We start from the raw sequence: 18,379 nt of genomic DNA, 5'->3' as shown, positions 1-18,379 counted from the left end.
TGACAATAAACTAAACTGTAAACTGGAGAAGTCAAAATAGAATCAGAAACAACCCAGTGTCTGGCGTGGCTGAGGGAATAAAAGATGTGTTTGCTCTTAGACTAAACAATTGACATTCAGGGCCGGGTAGGAATCTAATCGTCCGCGCCTTCAGAAAATGTCCGGAAAGCTATAACTCTTGCAGCAATAATTTGTTTACTTTTGTCGCTGTAAATGGAGTGCCTTTGGGTCGATATAATGGATGCATTTATTTCATGAAAATTAGAATATTCTATTTTTTTAATAGAAAAATTGGTAATTGCACTGCATCTTGCCGAGTATTTAAGAAGAGGGTTTACGTTTAATCTAAACATAACTAAAATGGGACATCTGAAAATAATAGGTTTTAAAATCTATTTTCAGTTTGAATCCCCGGTCTTGGGAAGACCCCTTCGTATTTGATCTTGGGTGAACACCAAACGGTTCACCAAGAAACGCTATCTTCCCAAACTTTTAAAGTTGTTGGAAGACTTGCGCGAACTCTTTGCAACAGATTCGAGCTGCGAATCTCCAGCTAACTAATCGTTCACTTCCAGCAAACTCGAGTTGGTTACACTAAATCCAACCAAAAACGGAGAATACCGCCATATATTTGTAAAGAGCAGCAACCAAATTGTCAAAATAACCCGAGCTAGAAGGAAATGCAGATGCGTATTGATTTAATTCATCGTGTTTGAAAACTTTTGAAAGTTAGAGCGAAATTAACATGGGCTACCATTACTTCCCCTCTTCGCTGTAACGGCTTCGTTCAAACATTGCTGTGGTAATTTACTCCTGAGATGGTATTACAAGAACATTCATCATTATTCTTCACACCATCGCTGCATCAGGCACTTCTCATCGCCCTGTTTTATATCGCCTCTGTTAGCTTGCACTGCATTTTCTTTGTTAAATGATTCGCTAATAAAACCGTGATATGTTTAGAGCCAGCGTGGGGGGGATGGTATGGGGGGGGGGGGGGGGGGGTGGTATGGGGGGTGGGTGGGGGGGGGGGGTGGTGGTAGCGGCCGCAGTCATGCCGGGGGAAGCAGCGTGAAATCCTCTTCCGCGTGGAGTCTGAAGAAGGGTCTCGACCCGAAACCCTCACCCATTCCTTTTCTCCACAGATGCTGTTACTACAGCTTTTTTTTTTGTCTATCTTCGGTTTAAACCAGCATCTGCGGATCCTTCCTACACATGAAGTCCTCTGTGTTGATTCATGTCGCCCCCCGGCCTCAAGTGCCCGGACCCGTCCTCCCGTCCGTTCGCAATAGATACTCTGCATTGGTGATTTATTTAACTGGGGACTTTTGGAGGATCTGCTTGCGGGAGGAGCCGGACACCGGGAGCCGTGTCTCTATCGGAGCGCACTCTCCAATTCCCCGCCGGAGAGTGTTGGCTGCGACTCCATCAGGTCGCCCGTTTGTTGATCCCCCGCGTCGGAGCCTCTTGCAACCTTCGCCCCTTGCACGAGTTTGGGGCACAGCATCGCCTGGAAAGCTCTCCCGAAACTTTCGGACAGGCAAACATAGAGGATGGGATTGACGCAACTGTTGATGTAGGAGAGGGCCACCGTGAACTGGAAGAGCTTCCTCAAGGAGATGTGCTGGGGGATGGTCATGAAGACCACGCAGATGTTGATGGTGTAGAAAGGGAGCCAGCAAATGGCAAAGACCACCACTATGGTCACCACCATCCCGGTCATCTTCTTCTCCGAGCTGGCTGACTCCCGGCTGTGCCGTGAGACCAAGGTGGTCTTCAACTTCACCAGCATCAAGATGTAACAGAGCGAGATGATGGCGAAGGGCAGCACGAAGCCCACCACGAAGGCACAGACAACGAAGGACGTGTTCCACACAAATATGGGCTCCGGCCAGATTAAGGTGCACACATCCACAGTGTCATCCACGCCCGAATAGATGGCCATGGGGATCACGGGGATGAAGGAGAGTAACCATAGGACGGCGCTGACTATCTTTGCCAGGTTCGGGGTGCGCCACTTAGAAGATCTGATGGGGTGGGCAACGGCCACGTACCTGTCCACGCTCATCGCCGTGATGCAGAACACGCTGGTGAACTGGTTAATGCCATCCACGACCATCACCAGTCTGCACATGAAGTGGCCGAATGGCCACCGGTGGAGAGCGATCTGCACCGCCAGAAATGGTAGACCCAGCATAAATAAGCCTTCGGCCAGGGCCAGGTTCAATATATAAATGTTGGCCACTGTCCTCATCTTGACATGTCGGACAATGGTGAAGACCACCAAGGAATTGCCGAGCAGTCCCACCGCACACACCAGGCAGTAGACAACGGGGATCAGGAGGTCGCCGATGCTCCAGGGCATTTCTTCATCAAAGTCATCGGTGTAATATTCCGGCAACAACACTTCGGACGTGTTGGCTTCAGTCTCAAGGTAAAACGGGACTCCGCCGTCCATTTCCACAACGGACGTGTTCATTTCGAACGAGAAATGGCTCATTCAAAAGACCCCTCGTCACCAGAGCAGGGGCTAATTTAACCCAGGCGATCAGTTTTTGGGCTCTCTCTGAGCATTCGCTAGTCGACTCGCCTCTTGGTCCATTCAACCTTTCCGTATCCGATCTTTGGTGTTTTCACAGTCATTTTGAGCAGTTTCCGAAACTCCATCTGCCGAGTACCCCCACGCCGCTGAACTCCTGTTTCCACGATCACTCCCTCTCTTAAATAGTTTTCGACTTTCCTGGTATTTAGTTACTTTGTCACTGGTCATCAACAGTTAAGGCAGAGCGCCAACTACGGCGAATAATCATCGCTCATTTCAGGAAAGGTTTACCATATTTGTCAAGAACTATTTATTTCACCCGCAACCCTTCAATCCCTGGATCAACATGGAAAATGCCAAGACATTAAATGTTTAAATAGATCGGAGTTACATTTTTACTCGTAGATTTACTATGCTCTAATCACCCGTGTATGAATGCATCCACGCTGTATCAGCTCACGTTCAATAATCTGTGACTTGTGATAACGAGTGGGACTGTAGAGTCGGCGAAAGTTCGTACATATAAAAGATCGACAATACTGCCTCTACTATGCTTACACTCTGATTGTGCCGTAAGATTTTTACTGAAGTGTGGGCAAAAATAAATAAATAAAGGAACACGTGACAATAAAGTACCATTGAAGTTGAACGGGGTGAATGCTTTTCCTACGTTTTTAAGAAGGCAACTTTTAAAGTTGTCTAAAGTTTTAGACGTTTTTAAAGGGCAACTTCCAAGTAAACCGGTATTGCGAGATTTTTACGGAACTGTGTGCAAAAGACGAATTTCATTGTGTCCAGGTACAAGGTGCCATTGGACAGTTGAATTATCCTTAAACAGGTAACTTCAAATTATACTTTTTTTTTCATTCTCGAAGACTATGTCGAGGCATCTGAGGAATGTCCTATTCTGCATCCCCGTCAATCTCACGTCACGCCCAATTTAACACTGTCCCTTTTGGCCAACGTCGACAATTCCAAAGTAAAAAATATTGCATGTCAGGAATTCCGTTGAGTGATGTGGCTGAGCGTGAATTGCCTGCCGGTTTCTCACGTTTATGACCCTTCGCTGTTGCCCTTTCACGCGATCATCTTGGCAAGGCAAACAAGCACCCCCTTTGCAAAACAAATGTGACAACATTTCGAGAGATTTCCGAGAGTATTCCCCATTTTTAAATGTAATGCAACGCTTTTAAATTTAAAACGCCGATGGTGATCTATTTTTCATCGAATCTATAAACGACAAAAATACTCATGTATCAATTAATGCACACTTTTGTCAGCTCACTTCCAGCGCGTGTATATATTTTTCGTAGGTGATGTGATATTTTCTGCTGGTTTCTAACATTATTATAGAATGTCCTGGTAAAGCTGGCGAATTAAATCTAAAGTGTTTTTTTTTGTGTGCAGAATCTTCCACTTGCCTAACTGGGCTGTGTGAAAGGGCGAGCATCTCCACAGACGGGATTACATGGCGATTTCCACCACTACATCTTCTGAAAGTTCAAAAACTCCCCACTGGAAGAGTGAAACTATTGATCTATTCTCCCCGCAGAAGTACGAATGCCCCTACCCTGCCGATTCTGAAACTCGTGCCGTGGTTGGACCTCTATCCCTGAGTAGAGTCCAAAGAGCCATGTCGAGAATACGCGGCAGACTCAAAGCGGGTCACCTCCTGCTGTAAAAACCCAGCGGCTGATTTTGCCGAGCTCAAAACAAAAGTGCCGCTGAGTTATTCCCGCACCTTATGTTTTTTTTTAAAATTGTAAACCGACATCTGCAGTTCCTTGTATCTCCAAAGTCCCTTTTCAAAATAAATGGAACTAGTTTGCAAACGATTTTAATTAGTCACATTGGGATATGGGGGTTTGTGTCTGAAACACCGGCTTCGGTATATCATAAAATCATAAGTGTTAGGAGCAGAATTAGGCCATTCGGCCCATCAAGTCTACGCTACTCAATCACGGCTGACCTATCTCACCCTCCTAACCCCATTCTCCTGCCTTCTCCACATAACCTCTGACACCCGTATTAATCAAGAAAATATGTGAGTTTGAAATCTCCCGTTAAGAAAAAAATGATACTATGCAATTTGCCTAATTTATGGAGTCAAGGAAGTGCAGCTGCTGGTTTTCAAAAAAACTTACTTTCTCAACTCTATATGAAAGAGTTATGTATATTTAGAGTTATATATATATTTTTATATATATCATTGCCTATTGCAGATGCTTGTTTTAAAAATAACGTAATTTCTAAATATATATATGTACACACACACACACACAATATATATATATATATAATGTATATAAGGATATATATTTACCTATGTATATGTTTAGAAATCACGTTTTTTTTAAACAAGCATCTATGTATATGTGTGTGTGTGTGTGCCTGCCCCTCTGAGTTACTCCAGCAATGTGTCTATATATAAAGTTTAGAAAGTACATTTTTAGAGAGTAAGTATACAGATATAAAGTATATATATAAAGTTGAGAAATATATATATCCAGCATCAAGTGCGTTAAACCTTTCCCTACTCCAGAAGGCATTTTATTTACAGTTGACTATTAATCAGGTTTATCTCCTATCTGACGAGCGCTGACCGTAGGGCCACGTGTCTCCCAACAGGCACGGACTAAAGAGGGGGTAAATTGCTAAGTGGCAGTACTGTACATCAGAAGTTTGGAATATTCTTGGCCTTATTGAAGATCCGGAGGAAATCCGCGCCGTGAATGTTAACTGTCAGGAGTTTCTGACCACACTCGGTTAAAGCACACTGGTTCTGGAGTTTAAACTTGAACTTGTGTAAAACAAAAGCGTGTTATGTGCAGCGTGGTCTTTACACCACAGATGACAAATCGGCAAATGCAATACCAAAGAATACAAAGGGCAGCCAAGTCTCGCTAAGTAAGTGTTGCATGTGGAGTCAAACAGGAGTCGTATCCGGATTCAGAATGGACGCTGTAAAGTTCAACATGTTTCCCCAAACAATGAAGGAAAAAGTAACATTTTACCAACCTCTTAATTCACATTGATTCGCAGCATTCTTTTTAAAACTGTGAACGGACGTAAAACTCCTCCGCACTTTTCTCTCAGTGGTACATAGCCTCTATTTAAACACGTCCTAAACCAACAGCAGTGGTATTTGTTTTTTTGCAAAACCCGCACTCGGTCCAGTGACCAGCGTTTAAAGTCAGAGGGCATGTCAGATTTACATCACTTGACTGTGCATAGACCGAGTACAGAGTCGTTAGAGCGTAGTCAGGAAACACTTCGACTCACTGAGGGTGTCAACAACTAGCGGCAGCTGATGATGCCAGGTAAATCATTAATTTTAGTTATGCGACTGGGAGATTGTTGTTCATTAAAACGTTGAAGGATACTCGAGAAAGACGAGCTCGGTTGACTAGACAACCAACATATTGAACAGGGAGACACAAAATTCTGGAGTAACTCAGCACGACAGGCGGCATCTCTGGAGAGAAGAATGGATGAGTGACGCTTCGGGCCGAGACCCTTCTTCAGACAGGGAGACGGACACGTTGGAATAATTGTTTGCCCACTCCTGTTTCTCTCCAGGCACCTATGGAAACATAGAAAAATAGGTGCAGGAGTAGGCCATTCGCCCCTTCGAGCCAGCACCGCCATTCAATATGATCATGGCTGATCATCTAAAATCAGTACTCCGTTCCTGCTCCCCCCCCCCATATCCCTTGATTCCTTTAGCCCTAAGAGCTAAATCTAACTCTCTCTTGAAAATATCAACTGCTATTATATATATAATATTATATAATATAATATTATTTTATATTATATAGAATTATATTATATTATATAGAATATTATAGAATACTATAGATAATATATTTTTATATATATGTGTGTGTGTGTGTATATATGTGTATGAGTATATATATACAGAAAGCTGGTAAAGCACTTTGTTATTATAAGCAGATCTTGTAAATATTTGCTCTGATCTATTAAAAAGAAAACATTTTTTTAGATATTTGCCTTGTAAATAACATATCACATACATGACGATATTCTGCACCTTCTGCATTGACACGGCACTTTGGTATTAAGGATCGACTATTTCTTAGAAAAAAAGTGATTGCCTCTCATAATTAATTATTGGTTGTGAAATTATTTATCTGTGTTCATAGAACACAAATTCCAAATACTTTCCTCTGCTCCATATTTTTAAATTTCAGGGATCTTAATCATTCCTGTTGTCCAAATGTGGCGGACTCTGATTGTCCATCATGGGCACATCCCACTGCACAATTAAAAGCATCTTCATGAAGCTTTTACTCCCCCAAGAAGGCAGCATTTATCATCAAGGATCCCCACTATCCGGGCCGTGCCCTCTTCTATCTGCTACAAATAGGCAGGAGATGCATGAAGTCCTACACCACCAGGTTCAGGAACAACCACTTTCCTTGGACTATCAGGCCCTTGAACAAACTTGCACAATTCCAATGGTATCTTGGCAATGGAACCCAACCAAATGTTTCTTGCATTACCATAGACTCATTTACTAATTGTGTTTTTCACTGGTGTTGGTTTTTAACACAATCCCTTTTTTCTAATTGCCATATAGAATTTATATATAATCTATGTATAATTTAAGTTTTTGTGTGCTGCCTGACTCTATGTGCCTGCGATGCTGCTGCAAGCAAGATTTTAATTGGACTTGTATCGCACTGTACTCGTACATACAGTACGACCTGGCAAAGTCACATTATTGCCAGACTTGACTATTTCAGTGCAATTCTAGTCAGTTTCCCTCACTCTACTCCAAAAGTGAGACAATATAAAATTCCACTACCCGTGCCTAAGTCATATCTGTTCCCACTCACCCACTATTCCCATGCTGGTTGATGTACACTGCTTGGAGTTATTGCCTTGACTTTAACTTTTCTCAGCCAAATTCCACCATTTTCTGATCCCATCACTGGTCTCTTAGCTGTCCTAAAGTCTGGAATAACCTTCCCAAATCTGGGAACATTCTTTCTCCATTCCATTGCTTAAGATTTATAGAGGTATGCAGTATGGAAGCAGTTCAGTTCAGTAATAATTACTGCTTTTATTTCAGGTTTAATTGCTAGCGCAATTTGGTTTTGAAGATTGTTGAAGTACATTCCAACATATCTCTCTGGTGGTGCAAAATAAATGGTCCCTTGGCTGTACTTAAAGAACAATAGGGAATCAAAAGTCGAGAGTATTTATATGTCATAAACCCAGACTATAAACCAGAACAAAGAAAGTCTTAGTTATTGCAGCGATACGGTCACGTTAGACACAACAACAAATACATACACAATAAATTATCAGTAAACTAGACCTTGATAGTGCAAAAAACAATGTATGTAGTCCAACCATTGTAGTGCAAAGTCTGTAGTGGATGGCACGGTAGTTTTCTCCCGCTGAGTTACTCCAGCATTTTGTGTCTATCTTCGGTGTAAACCAGCATCTGCAGTTCCATATTTAACATTTAGGCTCCTGTACCTTCTTCCTGATAGTGGCAGCAAGAAGAAAATGTGGTCAGGGTGCTATCTGCATTTTTGAGGCAGCATTTCCTGCAGATCTCTTGATGGAAAGGTCAGTATGCATGACGGACCAGCAATATCCACCAATTTCTGCTAACTCCATTCAAATTATCACTCAGGCCATGATGCAACCAGCCAATATGCTCTCCGCTGTACACCTGTGGGTTAGAACAGGAGCATGGCTTCAAGGATAAATGTGTAGGAACGCGGGGCACAATTATCTATTGAATAACGGAGCAGATGTAAGGAATTATACCTGATGCTCATACCTGGTCTTTTTTTCTTATATTCTCAATCACATCTTTAAATCATCACCTAGCTTCATCTGAATACTCTTCTGTGATGTTGGGATGTTGGAGTATATTTTGAAAACAGCTTTTAGTTCTGCCAGCATTGTGCATCATATACATTCTAGACTGTGTAAATGGAAGAAGGTGTCCATTGCAGGGAATGTGGCCTGGTTGGAAGTGAATGAAGGATTTTCTGGGGACTTCTGCTGCTGGGAAAGGAGAAAAAGTTACACAAAGGGTGGTGGGTATATGGAACGTGCTGTCGGAGGAGGTAGTTGAGCCAGATACGTTCGCAATGTTTAAGAAGCATTTAGACAGGTACATGGATGGTCAAGAGTCAAGAGTGTTTTATTGTCAAATGTCCCAGATAGAACAATGAAATTCTTACTTGCTGCCGGACAACAGAATATGTAAACATAGTACATTATAAACAATATAATAAACAAGAGAGAAAAAAATGTTTAGTGTGTGTATATATACACATACTCACAAATAATGAATGAATAAGTTTATGAATAAGTTTATTGGCCAAGTATTCACATACAAGGAATTTGCCTTGGTGCTCCGCCCGCAATTGGCAACATAACATGCAGTGACAGTTAGGAATGACACATAAAACATTAAAGATTAATAATGAAACATTATCGATTAAACACACACACATATATATTTGTGAGTATATATGTGTGTATTATTCTATTTGTGAGTATATAATATAATAATACACACATATATACTCACAAATATACACATATATATTATATACTAGACTAAGTAGGACTCGTTGGGTCCCAGCATCACACGGGAGGGCTGGTCCCCCAACACAATATTCCCCCTCTCCACCAATTCCAATATTTGTGGCCAGTGGGGGGAGGGGGGCTTTCTGGAGCGCTAGTATGGGTGTTGTGGGCTGAAGAGACTGGTTTTTAGAGGGCTAGTATGGACATTGTGGGCCAAATTGATTGTTGGGCTGGCAGCTCAGTCACTCAAGTCTGTTGTGCTGGCAGCTTGCTCACTCATGGCTGGTGGGCTGGCAGTTGACTCACGGCTATTCCTTGAAATTCCATTTTAAGCAGGGTGCAAAGCCGCCAAATTCAAGTGCAGTTTCTTACCACTTCAAGCAGGGTGCAAGGCCACCAAATTCAAGTGCAGTTTCATACCATTTCAAGCAGGGTGCTAGGCCACTAAAGACAGCGAGTCATGACCTCTCCCTCCTCCATCTTGCAGTGACTGAGCCATGCCCACACTTCTGGGTTTTATAGTTCCTCCTGCTCCCACCAGAAGGGGCATGGCCTTCATGGCATGATTGACAGGAGAGAAAATCGCAACATTTTTAAAACATTAATAACTCTTTTATTTTTCATCGATGGGAAAAATCCCTGGCACCTGATGAGCAGAGGGGGACTCTGAGTAAGATGGCCAAAAATCACAGCCGTACGCGGTAGCGTTTTTTTTTCTAAAATCAATATAAAGCGCAAACAGGAAGTGGTCAAGATTAGACTTTTAATTATATAGAAGGCAAGGCAACTTTAATTAGGCAACTTTAATTAGGCAAGACAACTTTAATTAGGCAAGGCAACTTTAATTAGGCAAGGCAACTTTAAATTGGCAAGGCAACTTTAATTAGGCAAGGCAACTTTAATTAGGCAAGGCAACTTTAATTAGGCAAGGCAACTAGCATTTCCAAACCATAGGCAAGGCAACTTTAGGATTTCCAAACCAAAGGCAACACAGCTTTAGCATATCCAAACCAAAGGCAACACAGCTTTAGCATTTCCAAACTATATTTTCAAACCACATTAAGGGCACTGACAGGTCAGTAAAACCACTCATAGTTTAGTAGACATAGACCCTAATGGGACTAATCTACAGGCCCCCCAACAGTATCCTGGACATAGGGCGCAAGTTGAATCAGGAGTTAAAATTGGCATGCAGTAAAAGTAATGCTGTGGTTGTTATGGGAGATTTCAACATGCAGGTAGACTGGGAAAATCAGGTTGGTACTGGACCCCAAGAAAAGGACTTTGTAGACTGCCTTTGTGATAGATTCTTAGAACAGCTTGTATTGGAGCCTACCAGGGAGAAGGCAATTCTGGATTTAGTGTTTTAATTGGGCAACTTTAATTAGGCAAGGCAACTTTAATTAGGCAAGGCAACTGGGAAAAGGGGAAGTACAACAGGATCTAGGGGTCCTTGTACATCAGTCTATGAAAGTAAGCATGCAGGTACAGCAGACAGTGAAGAAAGCGAATGACATGTTGGCCTTCATAACAAGAGGAATCGAATATAGGAGCAAAGAGGTCCTTCTGCAGTTGTGCAGAGCCCTAGTGGAGTGTTGTGTGCAGTTTTGGTCCCCTAATTTGAGGAAGGACATTCTTGCTATTGAGGGAGTGCAGCGTAGGTTTACAAGGTTAATTCCCAGGATGGCGGGACTGTCATATGCTGAGAGAATGGAGCAGCTGGGCTTGTACACTCTGGAGTTTAGAAGGATGAGAGGGTATCTCATTGAAACATATAAGATTGTTAAGGGCTTGGATACGCTAGGGGCAGGAAACATGTTCCCGATGTTGGGGGAGTCCAGAACCAGGAGCCACAGTTTAAGAATAAGGAGTAAGCCATTTAGAACGGAGATGAGGAAACATTTTTTCTCACTGAGAGTGGTGAGTCTGTGGAATTCTCTGCCTCAGAGAGCGGTGGAGGCAGGTTCTCTGGATGCTTTGAAGAGAGAGCTAGATAGCGCTCTTAAAAATAGCGGAGTCAGGGGATATGGGGAGAAGGCAGGAACGGGTTACTGATTGGGGATGATCAGCCATGATCACATTGAATGGTGGTGCTGGCTCGAAGGGCCGAATGGCCTACTCCTGCACCAATTGTCTATATTGGTTGTTATGGGCAAGTTTGGTCGAAGGGCCTGTTTCCACGCTGTATGACTCTTATGGCTCTGTAATCAGCCTGGCACAGTTCCAAGCATTCAATGGATAGGCAGCTTAGAAAGCTGTCATTGAGCAGACCCATCTGGGATATTATAGAGTTGCAATCTTCCAGCTGAAAGAAAGCCCAGTGGGAGTTGGCACAATATCACGGCGATGGACGTGAGTCCAGTTACAATTTATCAAACCATGTTTTCGAATTCGAACTGAAGAATTTAATTACAATAAATTATTCAAATATATGGGAAATATTTACTTTGGGAAATTCCCGTGGTTCAGTTAATGTTGCATTCTATGTTGAAATATCCACTGCAATGAAAAACATAATTTCAATTTAGTCAAGAGTTTAATTTTAGAAAACACGATTTCTTGAATTGCAGAATGCACCGTCAAAGAGCTTATTTTGTATTACTGCAAGGCGAAGCAGTCGTTAACAGGAGCAGAAATGTCACTATCAGTGTGAATAAACTTTTGCAGTGGTTTTTGGACTGCAAGACAAATTCCTCTCAACCGTCGGTGTTTGGCTGCTTCGTTGCACTTTGATTAATGCAATTGATTGAATGCAAATTAATGTAATCTCTTGATTGCAAGGTGCACACGAAGACGGAACTAACGTGCCCTCTTCCTGGGTGACATTGGGCAGCGAGCGATAGCAGTGGATGTGGAGTAGGGGAGGGAAGGGACTTGATGGACGTGCGCTGTGACCTATGAGAGCGCAGGGATGCTTCCAGACGGCTTCCTATTGGTCGGTGGGCGGGGTCCGGGCGGCGTAGCGGATGCGGAAGTGGACGTGAGTGGCGTCCGGTTGCCCAGGGGAGCAGCAGCAGGAGCAGGGAGTGAGGGAGAGGGGGAAGGAGAAAAGGAAGAGGGGGAGAGGGACGGAGAGAAGGAGGGAGAGGGAGACGAAGAGAGTGAGTGAGGGGAGGAGAGCAAGAGGGAGAGAGGGTGAAGGGAGGGAGAGGGAGAGATGATTGAGGGCTGGAGCCCCGTCTGGCAGACCTTGCTCGGCACCTTCTTCACCTGGGGCCTCACCGCTGCTGGAGCTGCTCTGGTCTTCATTTTCTCACAGGGGCAGGTTGGTAACTGTGCACATCTTCTTGTGCCGATTGAATTTATCATTTTGACAGGTACATGGATAGAAGATAGACACAAAATGCTGGAGTAACTCAGCGGGACAGGCAGCATCTCTGGAGAGAGAGAATGGGCGACGCTTCGGAGTCAGGGTAAACCCCTTCCTTCTCTCCAGATATGCTGTCTGTCCCGCTGAGTTTCTCCATCATTTTGTGTCCATCTTCAGTTTCAAGCAGCAGCTGCAGGTCGTTCCTACAAAGGTACATGGTTCGGACAGGTTTAGAGGAATCTGGTCCAAATGCAGACAGGTGGGACAAGCGTAGATGGGACATATAGGTCTGTATGGGCAAGTTGGGCTGAAGGGCCTGTTTCCACGCTGTGTGACTATGTCACCCTATCCACTGCCTAAAATAACAGGATGAGAAAAAAAGTTCAAGAAAAAAAAGATTTCCTATTAGGAATCATTAAAGATATTTGCTCTGATTCAAAGGTTTGCACAACGTAAGGAAGGTTAATCATAAGAGCCAATGATAGGTGATGTGTAACATCAGCAACGAAACAAGGCAAGTCCAACCCAATCAATGACTGCCCCATAAACTCCTCCAGCCATTTGCAAAGTGCTGGCGGTGTCATTGCAAGTTGTACTTAATTTTACTATCCTAATACCAGGATTCATTGACAGGGGCAACAGAGAATTGCAGATGCTGGTTTATACCAAAGAGAGACACAAAGTGCTGGAGTAACAGGCAGTATCTCTGGGGGAAAAAAGGATGGGTGAGGTTTTGGGTTGGAACCCTTCTTCAGACTCGATTAATTGATACTCTGCCTGGGTTTGGGTTGGGGTACGGCTTCAGACCTCATTACTGCCTCTTAAGAATTGCATTTCAGAAACAAAACCAGAAAGTGCTGGATACACTCAGCAGTTTAGACAGCCTCCGTGGAAAGAGAAAGCATGAATGTTACAGGTTAAAGAGCCTTCCTCAGCTTTGTTTGAAATTGACAACATCTGCAGTACTTGTTTTGATTTTTCATTCACAGTTGAAATCACAGGAGGGGTGAGATTGGCATCGAGATATCAATGCAGAATCTGATTTGAATGATGAAAAGGGACCCATATTTACATACGTATATATCAGGGGAAGCCCTTCACAATCTTGAGCTATAATGCCCTCCATAATGTTTGGGACAAAGACCCATCATTTATTTATTTGCCTCTGTACTCCACAATTTGAGATTTGTAATGAAACAAATCACACGTGGTTAAAGTGCACATTGTCAGATTTTAATAAAGGCCATTTTTATACATTTTGGTTTCACCATGTAGAAATTACAGCAGTGTTTGATAGATTTATTAATAACTTAACACCTTACAGATGTATTTTTCCCAAGTATGCCTTTGTCACAAAGATTAAAGTCATAGTCGGCACTGTGCATGGTAGATGACATACATAGAAGTGTGAATGGTAGGAAAAACTGACAGCTGGATTTGAATACCCATAATGGACAACACCATGAATTAAAAGGTTGTGGGATTGATCAGCATTACCATCTTGGGATGGAAAGAGCAAAACAGTGGCGATTCAATGCAACGAGCTAAGGATCTACAGCAGGTTCACAGTGATGGTTAAAACATCATAAAATAGGTCAGTGTACACCAGTGGCATGGGCACTTCTCTCCTCTTTGACGTTGAAATGTATCAAGGGCACATGCATTTGTGAATGAAATGTAATGTGTGTCTATTTAGTGATCTTTTCCAGAAGTAACTAAATTTATATTCTTACATGTGTAGGAAGGAACTGCAGATGCTGGTTTAAACTGAAAATATACCCAAAAAGCTGAAATAACTCAGTGGGTCAGGCAGCATCTCTGGAGAATATGTGATGTTTCGGGTCAATAGTCAGTGGGAAGGGAAACAAGACATATTGTAGACGGTGATGTAGAGATATATGAAGCAAATGAATGTAAGGTATGTAAAAAAGTTACTATGATAAAGGAAACAGGTCATTGTTAGCTGTGACCTAGGTGAAAATAAGTATTGGCAATGCGACTCAACAAGACGCCTTTGAAGCTGATATGACTTGGGTGGGGGAGGGATGGAGAGAGGGGGGGTGCAAAGGTTACTTAAAGTTAGAGAAACCAATATTCATACCACTGGGTTGTAAGCTGCCCAAGCAAAATATGAGGTGCTGTTCCTCCAATTTGCATTTGCCTCACTCTGACAATGGAGGAGGCCGAGGTCAGTGTGGGATTGGGAAGGGGAATTAAAGTGTTTGGCAACTGGGAAATCGGGTATGTCCAGGCGGACTGAGCAAATTTGTTCAGCGAAACAATCGCCCAATCTACGTTTGGTCTCACTGATGTATACGAGTCCATATCTTGAACAACGGATACAGCAGATGAGGTTGATGGAGGTACGTGAACCTCTGCTTAAACTGAAAGGACTGTCGGGGTCCCTGGTAAAGATTCGAGGGAGGAAGTATAGGGACAGGTGTTGCATCTCTTGCAGGGGAAGGTACCAGGGGAGGGGGTGGTTTGGGTGGAGAGGGATGAGTTAACCAGGGAGGTGCTGCATGTCCCACTGAGGTCTGTGAGATGAGAGAACATTTGGTGTGAGATGAGAGATCGTTGGTAGATTTAATCAAGTTTAGGCAATAATTTGAAATGAAAGTGGAAACTATTGCTAAAAGAAACACTTGGTAGGTCAGGCAACTTCCGTGGAATGGGAACTAATAAGGCTGATCATTGATGGTCAACATGACCTCGTGCTCACTCAATTGACTGAGTTTTTTGAGGCAGGAACGAAGAAGATGGATGTACGTAGCAGGGGCATTAGTGTGTTGTCCATGTGGATTTCATGAAAGCATTTGACCACATACTGCTTGGGCAAATACTGAAGATGAACGCATCCAAGGCAAGATGGCTAACAGGATACAAAATTGGCATGGCGGCAGAGGGTAGTGATGGAAGGATGCTTTTCTGGTTGGTAATCTATGGACAACGGGATTGGAGCTGAGACCCGTTGGTTGTGATATGCTTGGAAATGAATGGAGGTGCGTTCATTTGTAAGTTTGTGGGTGACACAAAGGTTGGTGACATTGTGGAGAGGGACATATCAGTTTAGGGATACAATAGACTATAGTTCAAATTGAAAGTTGGGTGGAGTGTTGGATAATAATAATTTAATTCTGATGCATTTTGCGATGTGAAATATGAGTAAGTTAGAAACAGTAAATTACAGGGCACAAGAAATGTGTTATTTGGCATTGTGCCACAAAGGATTGGAAAACAAATCTCAAGTGTGTTGTCATTTCAGCATTTTCATGTGTTCATCTATCCAGTTGATTGAAGTTTGATGTTTTGGTTTATTTATTAAGCCATCATCATACAGCGTGGAAACAGGCCCTTTGGATCAACTCGTCCATGCCCATCGAGACCAGTCCAATTTTCCCACATCTGGCTCATATCCAAATTTCCTATCCATGTACCCGTGCAAATGTTTTTTAAATGCTGTTATTGGCCCTGTCTCAACTACTTCCTCTGGCAGCTTGTTTCATATACCCACTACCCTTTGTGTGAAAAGGATCACCCTTGGGTTGTTATGAAATCTTTCCCCTCTCGCCTTCTTGATTAGCATACTCTGGGGGGTGGGGAGAATGCATTCTCCCTATCTATTCCCTTGATCATTTTATACATCTCTGTACATCACCCCTCACTGTACTGCGCTCCAAATTCATAACTTTTTGAAGCACTTCACAGTGGTGGATGTAAATGCGACCAGACAGTAGTCATGGAGGCAGGTCACCATGCTCTTCCTGGGATTCAGTACACGTGACGCTTAACTAAACTAAACCACGGGCAGCACGGCGGCGCAGTGGCAGAGGTTCTAACTTACAGCGCTTGCAGCGCCGGAGACACGCGTTTGATCCCGACTACGGGTGCTGTGTACGGAGTTTGTACGTTCTCCCCATGACCTGCGTGGGTTTTCTCCGGGAGCTCCGGTTTCCTCCCATAGTCTAAACACATTTAGGTTTGTAGGCTAATGGGCTTTGGTACAATTGTAAAATTGTCCCTAATGTGTGTAGGGGGTTGCTGGCCGGCGCGGCCTCGGTGGGCCAAAGGGCCTGTTTCCGTCACGAGAAATATCTTCCTCCTCACAATGTATTAATCTGCAAAGCATTTGCAATAAAGTAGAATGTATTAAAAGATCAAGTAGATATAAATGATGATGATGGTGTTGTTGCTATTATGACCTGGCAGTTCTTTTCGATCATCTTATGAAAACTTTCTATTGCTCATTAATAGTTTATTACAGTTGACATTCTGGCATTTTCATATATCCCAGTATAAATTGGAGTAAACGTTTTAGCAACGGTTTTTGAGACTTTGCGACACACTTTAAGTGACAGGAAGCTTATGTTTTCTGAAATGGCGAGGCATGTTTCTCAAAACATTGTGTAGGAAGGAACTGCAGATGCTGGTTTAAACTGTTTCATAAGGACTATCTCTGGAGTGCAATAGATTTGATGAGGTTTAGTTCACTTCAGAATGTAACGGATAACTGTAGTAAAGCTTTATCTGTGATTGAATAATCAGAATTTTGGTGGAACATAGTTTTACCATCTCCTGTGAGACTACCTGATGTGTTGAGAGTATTGCACTTGTTTGTTTCTAGTGTAACTACATCTTGAGGATGGGATGAAATTGGTTTAGGGCACATGTGTGGGTGGAATTTTCCACTTTATCATAGTTTCCATTGTCTGCTGAGTGAGGATTGCCCCGGACGTTCCGTTGGGAAGGAGATGAGGGGAAATTTCTTTAGCCGGAGGGTGATGAATCTGTGGAATTCATTGCCACAGAAGGCTGTGGAGGTCAAGTCAATGGATATTTTTATGGCAGAGATAAATATATTCTTGATTAGTATGGCTGTCAGGGATTATGGGTACAAGGCAGGAGGTTAGGAGGGAGAGATAGATCAGCCATGATTGAATGGTGGAGTAGACTTGATGGACCGAATCGCCTAATTCAGCTCCTATCACTTATGAACATTAATTAACCTTTCAAAAAGCACAAACAATATTATTTTGCCAGTCTTGAGCAGTGTCCTTTTGTACTCTATGGATGGAAAATACGAGAAAGCTGTGAACTTACCAAAAACTCTGAATGACGAGCGCGTAAATGATTTGTTTTAAGAAAGAACTGCAGCTGCTGCAAAAATCAAAGGTAGACAAAAATGCTGGAAAAACTCAGCGGATGGGGCAACATCTATGGAGCGAAGGAATAGACGACATTTCGGGTCGAGACCCTTCTTCGTTGTTAGTTTTCAGACTTTTATTTTCTCCAGACTAAGTGGGTGGAAAACTCGCGCTAATAAACAACATTTTACTTATGAGTGGAACTGATCAATAGTTGCGCAAGGCTAGGATTTCAAATTTGACACATGGGTGACTGTTCAGTTTTGAAGTGTGAATATTTATGAATTTGAGCAAGCAAAATATATTTAGCTTTTTCAACATTATTGATTGTTTGCAGGATCTTGGTGCAAATTGGCTTGTGTTTGGCTCAAAAGCGTCTGAACATCAGAAGTTGATTGAAGCATTTTCAGACATTCTAAGGTCCAGAAGGATGAGGAATGTTGTATTTCTTCTCTGTTTTAATTTTACTCATCTTTTCTACACAGAAACAAATTCTGGATGGAAGTCTTGGTTTTGCTGCCGGGGTGAGTGTATAAAAAGACTTTCAAGCAGTGTTTAAAACCTGTGATCACAGTGCAAGTCTTCTGACTGAACATTTTTGCTGGTGTAATGATTCATCTGTGTCTTTAAACAGACAAATGTGGGAGTGGGATGCAGATGAAGAGGAGTTTCCTACAAAGAAATTTGCTGAAAGGTTCATTTGCAAAAGACAGGATAAAATTAATGCATGCACTACCCACTGTAGCATTGTTATGCAGACAAAAAGCGTACCAGCTTCAGTCGGCAACTAATCCAGGCCGGCAG

The 18,379-nt window shown here is 42.8% G+C and overlaps 2 protein-coding genes across 3 annotated transcripts in view; one reads left to right on the top strand and one right to left on the bottom strand.

Annotated features, from left to right (window-relative positions):
• Positions 1-1,172: 1,172 nt before the first annotated feature.
• LOC116987956 (somatostatin receptor type 2-like) lies at positions 1,173-3,070 on the bottom strand. Its single transcript, XM_033044307.1, has one exon. The coding sequence runs from the start codon at positions 2,498-2,500 to the stop codon at positions 1,376-1,378; it is 1,125 nt and encodes a 374-aa protein (XP_032900198.1). The 5' UTR covers positions 2,501-3,070; the 3' UTR covers positions 1,173-1,375.
• Positions 3,071-12,113: 9,043 nt separating this feature from the next.
• Positions 12,114-18,379, top strand: part of slc39a11 (solute carrier family 39 member 11) — a 518,123-nt gene continuing 511,857 nt past the window's right edge. The window contains exons 1-2 of one of the 2 annotated variants that reach the window (XM_033044305.1): positions 12,114-12,386; positions 18,061-18,099. In XM_033044305.1, coding sequence (XP_032900196.1) covers positions 12,279-12,386; positions 18,061-18,099 — 147 coding nt within the window. In that variant the 5' untranslated portion in view covers positions 12,114-12,278. The remainder of the gene's footprint in view (positions 12,387-18,060; positions 18,100-18,379) is intronic. The other variant, XM_033044306.1, reaches the window with a different exon arrangement.

Source organism: Amblyraja radiata, chromosome 26, assembly GCF_010909765.2.
Source record: "Amblyraja radiata isolate CabotCenter1 chromosome 26, sAmbRad1.1.pri, whole genome shotgun sequence".
Taxonomy (NCBI): Eukaryota; Metazoa; Chordata; class Chondrichthyes; order Rajiformes; family Rajidae; genus Amblyraja; species Amblyraja radiata.
Note: the sequence above shows the minus strand (reverse complement) of the source record. Positions and strands in the feature narration are given on the sequence as shown.

Bases quoted from the DNA above. Each gene is read 5' to 3' on its own strand.
- LOC116987956 (XM_033044307.1), bottom strand. From the start codon at position 2,500: ATGAGCCATTTCTCGTTCGAAATGAACACGTCCGTTGTGGAAATGGAC.